Genomic DNA, 17,127 nt, shown 5'->3' with positions numbered 1-17,127 from the left:
ATTTCTATTAGACCAATAAGAAAGCATTTAATACAATTCCCTTTGGAAGTAAGTCCTTCTCATTTGTCGTCGGGAATTCCAACTGCAAGAACACGTGTGAAATTCAGCGCACATGTTCACCATGCCTGAAGTGAAAGTGAAACTTTCAGCAGCTCCATGTTGTGCAAAGTGGAGAGTATCTGATTCCGAGCTGTCATTTAAGAATTATACACAAAGAAAAGTTCAGTAAGTTTAATAGCTGTTTAAAGTTTACATTGATTATATCATGGGGCTGAAAAGTGGAGAATGCTTTTGAGAAAAAATTTTTACCAGATGAGTTGAAATGGTGGTCCCAGATGTTTGGCTTGGTGCCTTGTATGAGATTGCATAAGATGCTGGAGAGGGTTATGAACAAGGTTATAAGAAAGTGCCGTACCATTTTAAGTGTGGATTGGGAGAGGGATGCTAATTCTTCAGCTGACAAATTTATTTGAGGTATTTAAACATGCTGAGAAAAGTCACAAAATTATTTATTAGAATGAGTTCTAAAGATGCAGCAAAGAAAGCGACTGCACGAGTTAAAAGCGGATCTGCAGAGTGGAGTGCAGTGGATGTTTGTGGTCGAGAAGGTGCAAAGCAGAAGAGCAGAGCTTGGGTCAGGTGATTTGTGGAAAGCGTTTAGTAGTTTCAATTGTGAACAGGAAGAAGAAGCCAGTAACAGCAGCTTCGTCCCTGCACTGTATGACCAGCAGTGAACCCATAACACAAGAACTTTGGGAACGAATTGCACATTTAAGACCAGCATTGCTGGTGTTTTTTTGTGACTTTCCTTTGTGGATCCTGTGTTGTAAATTGCTCAGAGGCTCAATAAACATCACATGATCACATCTTTGTGGTCTACTCAATATACACTATATTGCCAAAAGTATTCGCTCACCCATCCAAATTATCGGAATCAGGTGTTCCAATCACTTCCATTGCCACAGGTGTATAAAATTCAGCACCTATGTAGACTTTTTTCAAACATTTTTGAAAGAATGGGTCACTCTCAGGAGCTCAGTGAATTCCAGTGGTGAAATGTTCTCGCTCCTAAATATTCCACAGTCAACTGACAGCTATATTATAAGAAAATGGAAATGTTTGGGAAAAACACCAAAAAAAAAACTGACGGAGTGGGGTCAGCGGATGGTGAAGCGCATAGTTGGAAAAGGTCGCTAACTTTCTGCAGTTGGATCACTAACTGTTTGGAGCTGGCCCCTTTCTTTTCCAACATGACTGTGCATCAGTGCACAAAGCAGGTCCATAAATACATGGATGGCAGAGTCTGGTGTGGATGAACTTGACTGGCCTTCACAGAGTCCTGACCTTAACCTGATAGAACACCTTTGGGATGAATTAGAGCGGAGACTAAGAGCCAGACCTTCTTGTCCAACATCAGTATGTGACCTCACATATGTGCTAATGGGAGAATGGTCAAAAATCCCCACAAACACTAAACCTTGTGGGTATCCTTCCCAGAAGAGTTGAAGCTGTTCTAGCTTTGTATAGGCTGCCGTTACAGTGTGTGTGTGTGTGTGTGTGTATCTGTGACAAATTTCTGAATAGGCTTAATATTTCGAAGTTGTTTTTTTATCTCATACTGTTTTGTTTTGAATAATTTATTTTACTATATTAAAGACGTGGTTGTATTAGATGCACTTCACTAAACAGATAACATGTATATAAATTTAGCGTCACAGGCAGTTTGTCTGTGACAGTTTCTCACAGGCAGGAGTATGACAAAGGTTTGCTAGGCACCAGTGTTTTTAATCTGCTCCAGCGATTCTCTGTAATCCCATGAGCCACAGAATCGAGGCGCCCCCTGTCGCTCTTCACGCGCATCACACACACGTCATCGGTGCGACGTCATCGCCGCGCGCCTGGAGTGCGTCACAATGGAGGCCTGCGCTGCTGCGTGTGTCCGTAACTGAAGAGGAAGCTGCACTCACACTGAACAAGTGACCACCACAGGTAGACAACGTTTATTATTTAACACGAACATGGAGACATCAGACGACGTTGGTCAAAATGGCCACGAGGAGAAAACGTCGCGCACAGCTGCGCAGAAACGCGCAGAAATCCGCAGGAGAAAACTGCTAATGAACTCTGAAGACAGGATGAATAAAATAGTGGGATATAGCAAGAGCGACGGAGAGAACAGCGGTGAGACGTGCACACGGTCCACACATACACCTGTCTTCATTTTATCCACACATACCCCTGTCTTCATTTGATCCACACATACCCCTGTCTGCATTTGATCCACACATACCCCTGTCTTCATTTGATCCACACATACACCTGTCTTCATTTGATCCACACATACCCCTGTCTTCATTTGATTCACACATACCCCTGTCTTCATTTGCATCCCTAGATACTCCTGTCTGCATGTGCATCCTTTACGGGTGTTGCTACTGTTATTTTTGAGATTATTCATACTCCTGGTGTTACTAATGGAGGTTTGTCTGTCAGTTGGGCGTTTTCCATCTGTAACAACCACCACTTGTTTTTTTTTTTTTTTTTTCATTTGTCAAAATGCAGTCTGTTAAAAGGTAACATGAGGCTCTGAGCGAACTGGGGACTGATATAACATTTTTTCTATTAAAAATGTATTTGAATGTTGAAATTTTTTACAAGAAGGGCAAAAGAGTTCTGCTCATATTTCAGTCACTTTTTAAACTTACAACTTTGAAGAGACACGAGATGTTTAGATGGTGAAGGTTTAGCCTTAGTTTTCTCTTTTCATGTCTCAATTAGAAGTATTTCTCCATGATGAACTAAAATGTGATTTTTGTGTTCCTTTGAAAATTGCAAAATAACACGCCTGCTTCATATGGATCTACTAGTTTATATTAATCTACTGCTTCATATTGATCTACTAGTTTATATTAAACTCTTGCTTCATATGGATCTATCAGTTCATCAGCTTCTTGTTCATTATTCCACTTTAACAAAGAATCCAGACGTGTGATGGAGCCACGCTTCCACCTGGACCTGGACGGGACCGAGACCTGGTCTCCACCCGTTTCCTCCAGAAGACTCTCTCCATACGTGGGGGAGGTGGGCGGGAGCAGCACCACCCCCTGCGAGACGCCCGAGCGGAGAGGCTCGCCCCTCCTGGGCAGCCGGGCCGGCCTGGACGAGGAGGACGTCGTCGCGCGGGCGTCGTGGCAGAGGCCCGGGGGCGAACCGGGCGCAGACCTGCACTCCCGCTCCCCACGTAGGGGCCTGCAGAAGTACCTGTCTCGCTTTGACGACGCCATGAAACTTAGGGGGCAGCTGGCCAGCGAGAAGGCGGCGCAGGACGGCGGTGGCGACGGCGAGGAGCTGGACTCCTTTCGGCTCTTCCGGCTCACGGGAAGCGCTCTTCTGGCCGTGTTTGTGCGGGTCTTCGTGTGCCAGTACTTGGTGAGTGGGAGGGCTACACCAGGCCCAGTCGCTTTCTCCGTATCCTGGGTGACAGCACTGTTTATTTGATTGTGCTTTGCCTTGTTTTTTGCAGTCCATATTCGCACCGTTTCTCACTCTCCAGCTCGCCTATATGGGATTATACAAATACTTTCCGAAGGTTAGTCCTGCCCACAGGTGTACATATTGAATTATTAAACGCTACTGAGGTTTCACATGTTGGCACTGTATATTTATATACATTCACTGTATTTATATACTTTCACTGTATATTTATATACTTTCACTGTATGTTTATATACTTTCACTGTATATTTTTCCGCAGAGAATGTTAACTTTGCATTATTAATTACACTGATTGTTGGAGTGCTACTGGTCTCAGCTGCACTCTCTGTTTTGGTCTGTCTCTGAGCATATAAGGAAGGGCCCTGCAAAGTTCTCATGTGGGACTCTGTTTCCAACCTCCAGGTGGAGAAGAAGATGAAGACCACCGTTCTCACCGCAGCGCTTCTGCTGTCTGGCATCCCAGCGGAGGTGATCAACCATTCCATGGACACTTACAGGAAAATGGGCGACGTTTTCTCCGACCTCTGCGTCTATTTCTTTACGTTCATCACGTGTCACGAGCTAATGCTCTTATTCAGCTCCGAAACAACCTAACTAGGGAAAGCGTCGTTACGACGATGGAGTCCAGGAAGTGGGCACCTATGCCGCACCGCCTCCTTCTCCGTTTGCTCCAATATGTAAACAATTTATGGGCGTTCCCATGTCTACATTTCAGTCAGACATCAGGGTTCATGTGCTCAGATGTCATCATGCGTGGTAAACAACTGTAAACACTTAAGAGCGAAACACAGGATTGAATTACGTATGTGTTTACTTTTGAGATACATCTTCACCATTTTCTTTGCAGTGTTCTTGCTGGCCGCAGGTAATCTTTGACATTTTCTCTCAAGCATGCAGTGTGTCCCATATATGAGGTTTATGTTTAGTGTGTTGAAGACTTTGTTCTCTCCTGGACCCCAGGACAAAAACTTAGCTGCTTTCCGTGAGCTAATGCTAATGCAGTCCCGAGCAGCACTATTTTTGTGCGTTCAACTCTTACTCTACAAATTGTGTGCTGTGATGTATGTGCTACTTGCAGGAGTTTGGTTTCTAGTATCTTGTGGTTGTTTCTGTCTTTGATGATTGTATTTTGTGTTTGAAATCGGTAACTTTATTTGAGAAGAAACAATTATCTGTGAAAAAATGTTTTTCATTTTTACATTAATTATGTAAAATACATGTTATTTATGTTGTTGTTGTTGTTTTTAATATATTCTGTAAACTTTCAACCAAGAATGAAGAAATACTGCTGCTTGTTATTGTAAATTAAGAAATTAATCCTGATCCAGAACACCAAAATCCATTTACAAACAATAAATGTGACCTAAATCTTAGCATGTGTCATTTGATAACACACACGAAGTACAGACAGACTGTAAATATGGCTGTATTCCTTTTTACACATTCTTAACATTTCAGTGGAGGAACAATTTTACTTTTCCCTGATTTTGGTGCATGAGTTCACACCAGCTATTCGCAAATGACCCTTGTGAGTTCACATCACCTAGGCATACGTGACTCTTATGAACTTGCTGTTCACGTGAGTTCATGTCACATGAACAGCATTACCTTAGAAAGCCAGCCAGGTCCAAACTAAAAGGTGCACAGAAACACAAATGTAGCATTTACTGTAATGAAAATAAACCATGTGTATCCTGGCATGCTGAAGGATCCTTCTAGCCTTTATAACATATTCTCTACTGATCTGCAGTAATTGGTTGATTACCTAGGGCATTTATGTCCACACATTTATATTAATAATTATACAATTATAATAATTATTTATTTGCTTTTTTCAAACTCAAAGACGCTTACAGTCATTAGTACAAGGAACTCTGAACCCATGGTTCATGGGTTGTGGAAAAGTCACCTGACAATTACAACTACACATCAGAAATGAGTGATAGAGGCAGGGGCGTAGCAGCAAATTCTGGACCCTGTACACTCTCAATGTCAGTGGGCCCCTATAAATGCCAGTAAACGAGGCACATGAGCAAAATGGGCCCCTCTCCCTACTCGGGCCCTGGGTAGTCAGGTCCTCTTTCACCCCCACCACCACGCCCATGGATAGAGGCAATTAAATAGGAGTCTAAATAAGCTAAATAAATAAAGCATATTTGGTTATTTGCACCTAAATTGTGTATGTATTACAATATATGCACGTATTTCACGCATTTATTTGTTCATTCCGCCTATAAATTCAACGTTTCGCCTATAAATTCAACTCCGTTCCCGTTCTTGGCCGGTAGGCGGCGGTATAACACGCGACATCACTACTGCGAGCCGTCAATAAACAAAGAGAAAGAAGAAGGCGACGAGGAAGAAGAAGAAGAAGAGGAGCCAAACAGTTGCTGGCTAAAGTTGCGCATCATGGGACGGGAGTCTAGGTGCGATAAGTGACTCCGCTTTGTGTCTTACAGTATTAATTCCGCTAGTTGTGTTGTTACACACGTACGTGTGAGTGACGGTGGTGGGCAGATAAACACAAACAGCTTGTTTTAATCACACTGGCTTCACATGCTAACGCTGCTAGCTACAGTAGCGCGCGCGAGCGGCACGTGCACCGACGGGCCCGTCGTTAACGCTGCGGTTGTTTTACAGGCACTACCGGAAGCGCTCGTCGTCGAGAGGCCGGTCCGGGAGCCGCTCCAAGAGCCGCTCGCCCGACACCAAGCGCTCCAAGAAGGACGAGCGCGCGAGCCGCGACCGGAGCAGGCGCGAGCGCTCCCGAAGTCGCGAGCGCCGCAGGTCGCGCTCGCGGGACAGGAAGCGCCAGAGGTGCGCGCGCGCGTGTTTTATCACTCCCGTTAGTGTCGCGTGGGTTACGTTGCTCGCTTTAACGGTGTGTTGTGTCCCGGTTGGTGCTCAGGCGGTCGAGGAGTCGCGAGAGGAAACGGTCCCGGAGTCGCGAGCGCAGGAGGTCCAGGAGCAGGAGCAAAGGTCGCAGCTCGGGGTCTCTGGGTCCCAGCAAGAGTAGCAAAAATGCGGAGAGGTGAGGAGCCCTGACACTAGAGTCTGAGTTTTATCACATCTACCTGCTGTGTGCCTTACACGGTCCATCCCACTGGTGACACCATACAGGAGCATAAACACGTCATGTAACTTATTCTGTTTGTTGTCACAGCAAGGAGAAAACGGACAGCGGGGATCAGCCAGCCGACAAAAAGAAAATAAAGGAGGAGAAAGAGGAGGAGAAGGCTGAAGATGTACGTTTTACACGGGGGGGGGGGGGGTGATTGTAGACTTTAGTTGCCTTTGTTCAGCGTTAGACTAACCTGGATGTTCACATGCTGTGCAGCAAGACTTTGACCAGAACACGCTGGAGGAGGAGATGAGGAAGAGGAAGGAGCGGGTGGAGAAGTGGCGGGAGGAGCAGAGGAGGAAGGCCATGGAGAACATCGGGGAGATCAAGAAGGAGCTGGAGGAGATGAAGCAGGGCAAGAAGTGGAGTCTAGAGGACGACGATGGTGTGTTTGTGTCGGGAATAGCAGTCCGTTATTGCTGAACAGTTACAGCCACAAACTTTACAACCACCTTAGTAATAGTCAGCAAGAACACAAATCATTGACATTTATTGTTGAATGGATCCAAGCTTAACCAAGCTTATTTTGCTGTGTGTTATATGTTGTTGTTCTAGATGATGACGAGGAAGGCCCCGCCTCAGTGGAGCGTGAAGGAGAGGTGGAGGAGGAGCAGGAGAAGGAGGGAGAAGCCGAGGCGGCGGCTGAGATGGAGGAGGAGACGGGCGAGGAGCTCGACCCTTTAGACGCCTACATGGAGGAGGTCAAAGAGGAGGTCAAGAAGTTCAACATGGGCACCATGAAAGGGGGCAATGACAAGGTGAGGGGGTGTGAACTTTGTAATGGTAGTTACACCACATCTGGCTGTTTTAGAGCATGAAGTTAATTCTGCAAATTAATGTAGAAACATGTGGATATGTAAATAAATAAGTACATTTCATCTATGTATCAGAATTTTGGAAAATGTCATTACTCTTAAAGTGAGTGTAATGTAGTAATCTAGTTTCATTGTAACTACTGTTATTTTAGTTTTAGTGTGACTACTGTAACTAGTAGGGCTGACGGCAAATAATCGATTAATCGTTGGTCGACCAAAAAAAATGCTAGTCGACCAAATTCCATTGGTCGCAAAGAAAAAAAAGCTGCGTCTCGTCAAAGGGCCTCAGTGACTTTTAATTTCAACTGCGTGACAAAGGAAGACGTGACATGAATTTACCGTTGGTGATTTGTTTGACAAGGACAGCGCTGGACATGCGACCTGTGAATATCGTCAGTGGTGAGGGATTAAAAAATCTAATTGAATGCCTCAAGCCCGCATACAGCCTGGTAAAACGTAAAACGTGAAACAGTGACGCACGCGGTTAAGAGCAAATACAACACTTTAGGGCAAGATCGAAAACTGTAAAGCACTCAGTTTCACAACAGATATATATGGACTAACCAGATCGAACGTTACATGACGGTCACAGCGCATTTTATTTCTGATAACTGAACTAAAGAGTTGGGAGTGAGCCACACAGCTGCTAACATAGCAGAGCGACTCAGCGAAATAATGGCAATGTGTATCCCGGTCAAAATGGGAAATTATTTTTGGAGGGGGAGGGGGAGAGGTCGATTGGTCGATTAGTCGAAGTAAATGACGACCATTGGTCGACCAAAAAAATCCGTGGTCGTGGACAGCCCTAGTAACTAGTTTTAATGTAACTACTGTGAAATATTTGTCCTATTTTTGAGGTTTAACATCAGTTCTGTCCCAACAGAAAGGTGGGATGACCGTGACGAAGGTTGTAACTGTGGTGAAAACGAAGAAGTTGCCTCATAGTGCCAAGAAGAAGGGAGAGTTGATGGAGAATGACCAGGATGCCATGGAGGTGGGCAGAACCTTCTGTCTTTATCTGCTGATCAGGAAGTCTGATTTAGACTGTTGTCTCACGTGTTTTTAATGGAGGAGTTGTTGTCTTACATGGTTTGTCTCTGTAGTATTCGTCTGAGGAGGAGGAAGTGGACCTCCAGACTGCGCTCACCGGCTACCAGACGAAACAGCGCAAGATTCTCGAGCCTGTAGACCATCAGAAGATCCAGTATGAGTCCTACCGCAAAAATTTCTATGTTGAAGTTCCTGAAATGGCCAGGATGACTCAGGAGGGCAAGTTTTCAACTGTTTTTTTTTTTTTTTAAGCTGATTTTGTTTGAGCACCATTTGTGGGGGTTTGACCTCATCGTACAAACCTCTATCGTTGCCTTGCAGAGGTGAACGAATACCGTCTGGAGCTGGAGGGCATCACGGTGAAGGGCAAAGGTTGCCCCAAACCCATCAAGACCTGGGTGCAGTGCGGCACGTCCATGAAGGTCTTAAACGCCCTGAAAAAGTGAGTGAATTCGTTAACCATGGGGCCGACACGGTGCCTTATCCTTGCTGAGCGGTGGCCCTAAACACACACACACACACACACACACACACAGGTGCTTCGGTCCCACACCCCCAGGGCACTTTAATGCATGATGTATAACCCAAACACTCCTTATCCCATCTCAGACACGGCTACGAGAAACCCACTCCGATCCAGGCACAAGCCATTCCAGCCATCATGTCCGGCAGGGACCTCATTGGAATTGCGAAGACGGGAAGTGGGAAGACCATCGCCTTCCTCTTACCCATGTTCCGGCACATTCTAGACCAGCGGCCCCTGGAGGAGGGCGAAGGCCCCATCGGTACGTCCCTGTGCTGTCTGTATCTCAACAGCAACAAAATAATCTTTATAAACAAATCTTCACATTTATAACAGTTTGTGTTTGTCCTATTCAGTACCGATTTTTTAAAAGCCCAGTCTTTTGTGCCTTTGGTGTTGTCATTGTTCAGAATTGCCAGTATTAAACATGCACACCTGAAACTAAATGCAGGACTTACTCTAGACTAGAAGTTGTCATATTGTTTTCATAATAGTCGTTTTGATCGCACATATCCCAAAAGATCGCTTTGCAAATGTTGATCCTTTTTCAAACTGTACTCTTACTGCTCACTTGAGCACTTGTTATCCACTTGAAACTGTTTTACACTGCGTCACTACCTGATAATCAAACGTGTCCCACTCTTCTAGCTGTGATCATGACTCCAACCAGAGAGCTGGCACTGCAGATTACAAAGGAGTGTAAGAAGTTCTCCAAGCCGTTGGGTCTCAGGGTGGTGTGTGTGTACGGAGGCACTGGAATCAGTGAGCAGGTTTGTGACACCATGCTGGGGTTCACTCAGTTCAATCACTTCAAAATGAGACATTGTACCTCTCCTCTAGTTTGTAGCACCACACCATGCTGAACTCTCCGTTTCTTCTGTGTCTTCCTTGGGGAGCAGATCGCAGAGCTGAAGCGTGGAGCAGAGATCATAGTGTGCACACCTGGTCGAATGATCGACATGCTGGGCGCCAACAGTGGTGAGTGCATTCGCGAGTCAAGTGGCAATCTGAACTGTGATTGGGCGAGAGGTTGCAGTGTGATTGGGTGAGAGGTTGCAGTCTGCAGTGTGATTGGGCGAGAGTTTTAGCAGGTAGTGTGACTGATTTCTCAGTCTGTTTCTGTCTGTCCTTATATCAAGGTTTATTCTTAATTCAAAAGGTGAGCCATATGTGAATTTAATAAATGACAGTATTTGCAAAATATCTCCGTGTTGGTTTGCTGGAGGTTTTTATTTGAATGTGAAAGATGTCAGTGATTTATCAAAGCTTCCATATTATTTAATTGTTTTGGAAAATGTGATGCTGAAACGTTTGAGGTGTTGTCATGGTGATCCAGCTAAAGGTGGGTAAAGCTCGTAACAGCTTTGAGGAATCTTAGGTCAAACAAACCATTTATAATGAGAATAAAAAGAATGAATCGAGTGTATTTTTAAAATTGTGCCTTAAGTACTCAATGACCAATTGCTCTCCAGCTCAAAGGGTAAAAGACGGGTCATCTGCACCATAAAGGGTTTCACCCCTCCACTTGTTTTCATTAGAAGTTCATTTTCTAGCCTGTTTATTTTGGACTGAATGAAGCATCAATAGTGTGCAGATGAGCTCTCGAACCCAATGGTAATCCAATGCATAATCCTGTTTAATTTCCAGTCTAGCAAAAAAGCCTTTGATCAAATTGGATTTGCAGATGTTGTGTAAATGTTTTCTTTTATAATTTAAATTAAACGGTCGGCTGTTACACTGGGTGCGTGGCGTGGCAATTGGAAGCTGAGTGCTTCCAGATTTATATTTCCTGGGAAGTCTAAATCCCATCTATTGGGACTCTGGGGTGAAAGGTCATGCACTGTCCTGCCCCAGTGCACTTGAGATGGCTGTAGGCTGTGATTTGAGTGCTGTGGTCGTGTGTTTTAACGTTCTGCTGATGGACGCTTGGGGCAGGGCAGCTGATTTGGCTTGAGGGGCCATTTACCAACCCTGCAGACTGCTGCTCTGAGCTGTGATTGGCCGATCCTCACAGGGTGAACAGGGCAGGGTTTCGCCCTTTCGGCATGTTCTCAGCTTGCTTTTGTTTGCTTGTTAGCTTTGAGCATTCGTACCCTCCACCCCAGCCTCCTCCACCACCCCTTCTTTTTGGGCTTGTGGGAGGAAGTCATCTTTGCTCAAGCTCATCGGGGAGGTGAGAGGTTGGGGTTCAGGTTCGCCCAGGCTGGTGAGCGATTTAGATTGAGATCCAGAAGGTCTGCTCACTCCATTAACTCCCAGGGCTGTAGAGAGGGTTCCTGAACTTGGTGGCAAATGTTTTATAGGGGTTTTTTCATATCTCTGTTCATTTTCCTGCTGACAGCAGATGGTGTTTCTCGGTAACTGCTAGCTGCCATAGAACAAGGCTTATTTAGGTTAAAATCAACAACGGAGAGTTAGTAATTTAATTCAGTCAGCATTACTATAACCATCTGAGTAGCCCCCCTGCCCAGATTCCCCAGTATCAATGATGTATGATTACTACATTTCCAAAATAATATGACCAAAACATGCCTAGTAATTATGCTTATTAATCTTCACGATGCTTGATACGTTTTTTGTTAACGTTTATGTTAAAATACATAATTTGGATTACGCATTTGAGGCCCTGCTCCTCAGCAGGGTCGGGACGCCTTTATCAGTGCATGTACATGTGGTTGTAAATATTTCACACAGTGTTGATTCACAGATGGTGACAGTGCTGATTAATATTCACTGTGTTCAGTTCCTCCCCCTTTTCCTCCCACATGTGTATTGTAATCTGTAATTTGCATTTCTCTTCCACACATGCGCGGTAATCTGTAATTTGTCTCTTTCCCAGGTGAAGAGCCGGTCTTCTTCTGTTTAAATGTTTGATGTGGCTGCTATGTGACTTTTAGCAGGTGCCGCCGTGCCCCTCAGATGGTACGCAAGAAAAGAACCATCGAAGTTTTCAAACAGCATTAGTGTTAGTGTGGCTGCCTGTAGACGTTAACCACTTAACACGCTCTCAATCGAGTTACACTTCTATACAGGTGGTGTCCTCCCTGTTCTTATAATGGTTTACTCATGATGTTTTGTGCTTGGGTGTACAGGTCGGGTGACCAACTTGCGGAGGGTGACGTATGTGGTGGTTGATGAAGCAGACCGAATGTTTGACATGGGCTTTGAGCCACAGGTTAGTCTCTCGCCTCACATGACTGGTCTCGCCTCACATGACTGGCCTCGTCTCACGTGAGTCTTCTCGCCTCACGTGAGAAGTTAAAAGGTACAGTACAGGTTGATTTGGAGGGAGGGGGAGCTATATGTCGACGGACCGGAAGTCTCCCCGTTTCCTTAGTGTAGAAACAAACGAAGTGCTTGTGCTCACGGCGCAGGTGATGCGCATCGTGGAGAACGTGAGGCCGGACCGTCAGACGGTAATGTTCTCGGCCACCTTCCCCCGAGCCATGGAGGCGCTGGCCAGACGCATCCTCAGCAAGCCCGTGGAGGTGCAGGTGGGCGGGAGGAGCGTCGTCTGCTCCGACGTGGAGCAGCACGTGGTGAGCGCACGCACCAGGTTTTTACGTCCCACGTGTCCACTGCCGATAAAGGAAAAGGGCCTTGTGATTCAGTCATGTCGCTGTTTGTTTATTAGATTGTGATTGAGGAAGACAAGAAGTTTCTGAAGCTGCTGGAGATCCTCGGGCACTACCAGGAGAAAGGCTCGGTCATCATCTTCGTAGACAAACAGGAACATGCGGACGCCCTGCTCAAGGACTTGATGAAGGCCTCCTACCCCTGCATGTCCCTTCACGGAGGTAAGCCTTCGTCTTCCATGCAATGGAAAAGAATCTGTGGGAATCCCTTGCAGAGACTCCGTTTACTGGTCGTGTAAAATGCGACCAGTAAACTTCAGGAGGTGGTCTGAGATGCGTTTCAGCCAGATGGTCATGGTACTGTAAGTGCATCCATCTCTACAAGCCACATTCAACAACCAACACCCAGTAAGAGTACGTCACAACACACATGATCATGACCACGGACAACTCCTGGGCAAAGTGAAATTCTCATCAACCGTTTTGAAGTGACATAACTGTGTAGAATAAACTGCTAATCTAAACGGATCAGTGTTCGAATAAGAGCTCATTTGCATGTTGTGCATCTGATTGGGTGTCTGTGTGTTTTTTTTATGTGTTGGTCTGCCTCACAGGAATCGACCAATATGACAGGGACAGCATCATAAACGACTTTAAGAATGGGGCGTGTCGTCTGATGGTGGCCACCTCGGTCGCCGCCCGGGGGCTGGACGTCAAGCAGCTGATCCTGGTGGTCAACTACAACTGCCCCAACCACTACGAGGACTACGTCCACAGGGCCGGCCGCACGGGCAGAGCCGGCAACAAAGTAAGCAGGACTGGTTCAGACCATCTCGGGGATGTTGGTGTGGTGGTGACCTGTCCCCTCTGAGGGAGAGGCGCGGTGGTGGAGAATGTCCTCCACAATAATGTTGGTGGTGTGTGTTGCAGGGCTACGCCTACACGTTCATCACTGAAGAGCAGGTACGCTACGCGGGTGACATCATCAAAGCCCTGGAGCTGTCTGGCTCCGGGGTGCCATCTGAACTGGAGCAGCTGTGGGCCACGTTTAAAGAACAGCAGAAAGCTGTAAGAGCACACGCATCTCTCTCTCACACACACATACACACACACACACACACACACACACCTCTCTCAACACACACGTTCTTTCCCAACAGGAGGGCAAGAGTATCAAGAGCAGCAGTGGGTTTTCGGGGAAGGGCTTTAAGTTTGACGAGACGGAGCACGCTCTGGCCAACGAGAGGAAGAAACTGCAGAAGGCAGCACTGGGGCTGCACGACTCTGACGACGAGGACACCGCCCTGGATGTGAGCTGCCTGCACAGTCGGGAGGGTGCCTGTGCCAAAGGGCATGACCTTTCACCTTCAAATTATTAGAAATAGAAAAGGAGGGGTATGAAAAGTAGGTGTGGAAACATGGATAGCTATAACAGGCTCAGACGGTGATTAAATGTGAATTAGATGAGTATATATGTAGATCTATCTAACAAAGTGCAAAATTAAGTAGTCCTGTTTCTGTACTGTAATTCTTAACCAATGAAAACACCGATGCGTCTTGTGTACCTCATCCTGAAGTTCCCTCTGACATCACAGCCAGGAGGGTGCATTCACTCTGCGTGTCTAACTCTCCTCTTCCCGCCTCGCAGATCGACGAGCAGATCGAGAGCATGTTTAACTCTAAAAAGCGTGTGAAAGACCTGTCTGCTCCAGGCGGCAGCGGGGGCGGGGCCACTCCCGGCTTCACGGGGGCCGCTGGGCTCGCCGGGCTGGCAATCCCCTCTGCTGGTAACATCCAGAAACTGGAACTCGCCAAGAAGCTGGCGACCAAGATCAATGCCCAGAAGAACCTGGGTGCAGAGGCGCAGGTGAGCAGCAGAAGAGAAAAGGGGCTTCGGTCTTGAAAGGTCTGACTGCTTTCAGACTGGTTTGACTTGTAGAGCGTTTGCATCTCCTCAAGCCTGTATCAGACTGGTTTGTGGGACATGGGCCTGTATCAGACTGGTTTGGGGTACACAGGCCTGTATTGGACTGGTTTGGGAGAGACGGGCCTGTATCGGACTGGTTTGGGGGACACGGGCCTGTATCGGACTGGTTTGGGGGACACGGGCCTGTATCGGACTGGTTTGGGGGACACGGGCCTGTATCGGACTGGTTTGGTTATGTTCCTGGAGCTCGGCGTCTGAGATTTTCTTTCCTCTGCTTATGGCAGGACGTGATGCAGCAGGCGACTAATGCCATCATGAGGGGCGGCACCATGATCGCCCCCTCGGTATCTGCCAAAACCATCGCGGAGCAGCTGGCAGAGAAGATCAACGCCAAGCTGAACTACACGCCTGTGGAGAAGCTGGAGGAGGAGCGGCAGGCTGCGGAGCAGGCCGAGAGCATCAAGAGATACGAGGAGGAGCTGGAGATCAACGACTTCCCTCAGGTGGGGCTCTCTCCTCGGGGGCGGGGCTCTCTCCTCGGGGGCGGGGCTCTCTCCTCGGGGGTGGGGCTCTCCTCGGGAGGTGGGATTTGGACGGGGTGAGTTCTCAGCTGTTCGCCAGCGTTCACACAGAGTTGATCCTCGTTTTGTCCTGCAGACGGCCAGGTGGAAGGTGACGTCTAAGGAGGCACTTCAGAGGATTGGCGAGTACTCCGAGGCTGCCATCACCATCCGAGGAACGTACTTCCCTCCAGGCAAAGAGCCCAAGGAAGGGGAGCGCAAGATTTACCTGGCCATAGAGAGTATGTTTCCATAATTACTTACCTGGCCATAGAGACTATGTTTCCATAATTACTTACCTGGCCATAGAGACTATGTTTCCATAATTACTTACCTGGCCATAGAGACTATGTTTCCATAATTACTTACCTGGCCATAGAGACTATGTTTCCATAATTACTTACCTGGCCATAGAGACTATGTTTCCATAATTACTTACCTGGCCATAGAGACTATGTTTCCATAATTACTTACCTGGCCATAGAGAGTATGTTTCCATAATTACTTAACTGGCCATAGAGAGTATGTTTCCATAATTACTTAACTGCCCATAGAGAGTATGTTTCCATAATTACTTAACTGCCCATAGAGAGTATGTCTCTATCAAGAATGGGGTTGTGTTTTTAAACATTAATTATCTGCCTTGCCTGAGTATTGAGAGTATGATTTCCATGGTATTTATCAGGCAAGTTTGCCTATATTTATCATTATTTATCAGGTCTTCTAGAGAATGTTGTTCTCAACTGTTGTATGTTCCTGATGTTTGAAGTAGAGACCGTGGAAGATCGTTTGAACACGAGCCTTTACTCGTGAGTTCTGAAACACTGTGGCTCTTTCTTTAGGCGCTAATGAGCTGGCGGTGCAGAAAGCCAAAGCGGAGATCACAAGACTCATCAAAGAGGAGCTCATCCGCCTGGTGAGTGAGCCGCCGCTCCTGTCCTGAGTAACCTCGTTACTCCAGTACAGCCCGAGACCTGCTAGTACTCTCCTGCATTACTCCATACTGATTCTCTAATATAAGAATGTCCTGGAATTGTTCATTAGCCTTGTTGTTTGAGTGACCACCCCTGCTTTGTTTTTGCTATTCTTTGTTTAATTTTGTTTCCTTTTTAATAAATATTATTGTTTGGGGTTTATCGTACTAAATTCTTGTTTTCTTACCTTCCAGCAAAATTCTTATCAACCAGCCATGAAAGGACGATACAAGGTTTTGTAGAAGAATCAGAATAACAGTCTTCGTCTCTGCAGCGCCATCTCTTCGGAGTTCGTTTTAGGATGTCTTTGGTTAAACTTAATCTTAAATAAATCTGTGCAGATTCAGATATACCCATCAATGTATTTTGTTTTTTTTTTCCCCCCTGCCGTCTGTATCAATCTGTACAGTGTGACTTTGATCGTTTTCCTCTGCTCAGCGATCCCATCTGTGTATCCAGGAGCCACGCCACATAATTTGTGTCTGTATGCTGATCATAAACTTTCCAAGACATGTAGCTTAGATGGTCTTTTTACAACAATAAAATGTTTTCAAAAATGATTTTAAGTATGGGTGTGATTGTGTTCTGGGTAGTTTTCTGAAATGGGTTTTTTTTTTGGGGGGGGGGGGGGGGGGGGCAGCATAAGTACCTGTATAGAAGCTACAACTGTACTGTTTATTCAGCTTTGTGTTTATGAATTAATACTGGACACTAGATTAATCTGAGAAGGATTAAGGCTAACCCTGAGCGGGATTGGGCCAGATTCAGAGTTGTTTATTCAAACATTTATAAGAACAACTGCGGCAAGAGTAATGAATCATTTATACTGCTGGCTCGGTCTCACACGTCCTGCATGTAAACGATAACTGAACCGACATCGGGACGGTTTCGGTCCGGTTTTAGGTTCACGTTAATCCTCGTGCTGAAGTGTGTGATGCTGTTTCGGTCCACGAACCTTTCGGGTTTTCTCGTCTTGTAAAACTGACTTGAAAAACTGAAATTAATTAGACCGTAATGGCTAATCAGGCTCTTCGACGTCGCAGAAGCAGCACTTTTATTTCCACGATCTGCGCATGCTCAGACTCAC

General features: G+C 46.1%; 2 protein-coding genes across 2 annotated transcripts; both read left to right on the top strand.

Annotated features, from left to right (window-relative positions):
- The first annotated feature begins 1,875 nt into the window (after positions 1–1,875).
- On the top strand, positions 1,876–4,868 carry camlg (calcium modulating ligand). The gene is made up of 4 exons (XM_076980388.1): positions 1,876–2,181; positions 2,978–3,429; positions 3,524–3,589; positions 3,898–4,868. Exons 1-4 carry the CDS (start codon positions 2,019–2,021, stop codon positions 4,087–4,089), a joined length of 873 nt encoding a protein of 290 aa, XP_076836503.1. The 5' UTR covers positions 1,876–2,018; the 3' UTR covers positions 4,090–4,868.
- A 935-nt stretch (positions 4,869–5,803) lies between these two features.
- ddx46 (DEAD (Asp-Glu-Ala-Asp) box polypeptide 46) lies at positions 5,804–16,600 on the top strand. The gene is made up of 23 exons (XM_076979758.1): positions 5,804–5,921; positions 6,136–6,312; positions 6,404–6,526; positions 6,659–6,740; positions 6,833–7,001; positions 7,172–7,374; positions 8,315–8,425; positions 8,535–8,700; positions 8,803–8,923; positions 9,091–9,266; positions 9,653–9,774; positions 9,904–9,982; positions 12,097–12,179; positions 12,379–12,543; positions 12,639–12,801; positions 13,194–13,387; positions 13,510–13,647; positions 13,740–13,889; positions 14,228–14,446; positions 14,791–15,009; positions 15,164–15,308; positions 15,909–15,982; positions 16,235–16,600. The coding sequence occupies exons 1-23, from the start codon at positions 5,905–5,907 to the stop codon at positions 16,280–16,282; spliced, it is 3,144 nt and encodes a 1,047-aa protein (XP_076835873.1). The 5' UTR covers positions 5,804–5,904; the 3' UTR covers positions 16,283–16,600.
- The last annotated feature ends 527 nt before the right edge of the window (positions 16,601–17,127 follow it).

The sequence above is a fragment of the Brachyhypopomus gauderio genome, chromosome 18 (genome assembly GCF_052324685.1).
Source record: "Brachyhypopomus gauderio isolate BG-103 chromosome 18, BGAUD_0.2, whole genome shotgun sequence".
NCBI lineage: Eukaryota > Metazoa > Chordata > Actinopteri > Gymnotiformes > Hypopomidae > Brachyhypopomus > Brachyhypopomus gauderio.
This window is presented reverse-complemented; position numbering and strand designations above follow the sequence as displayed.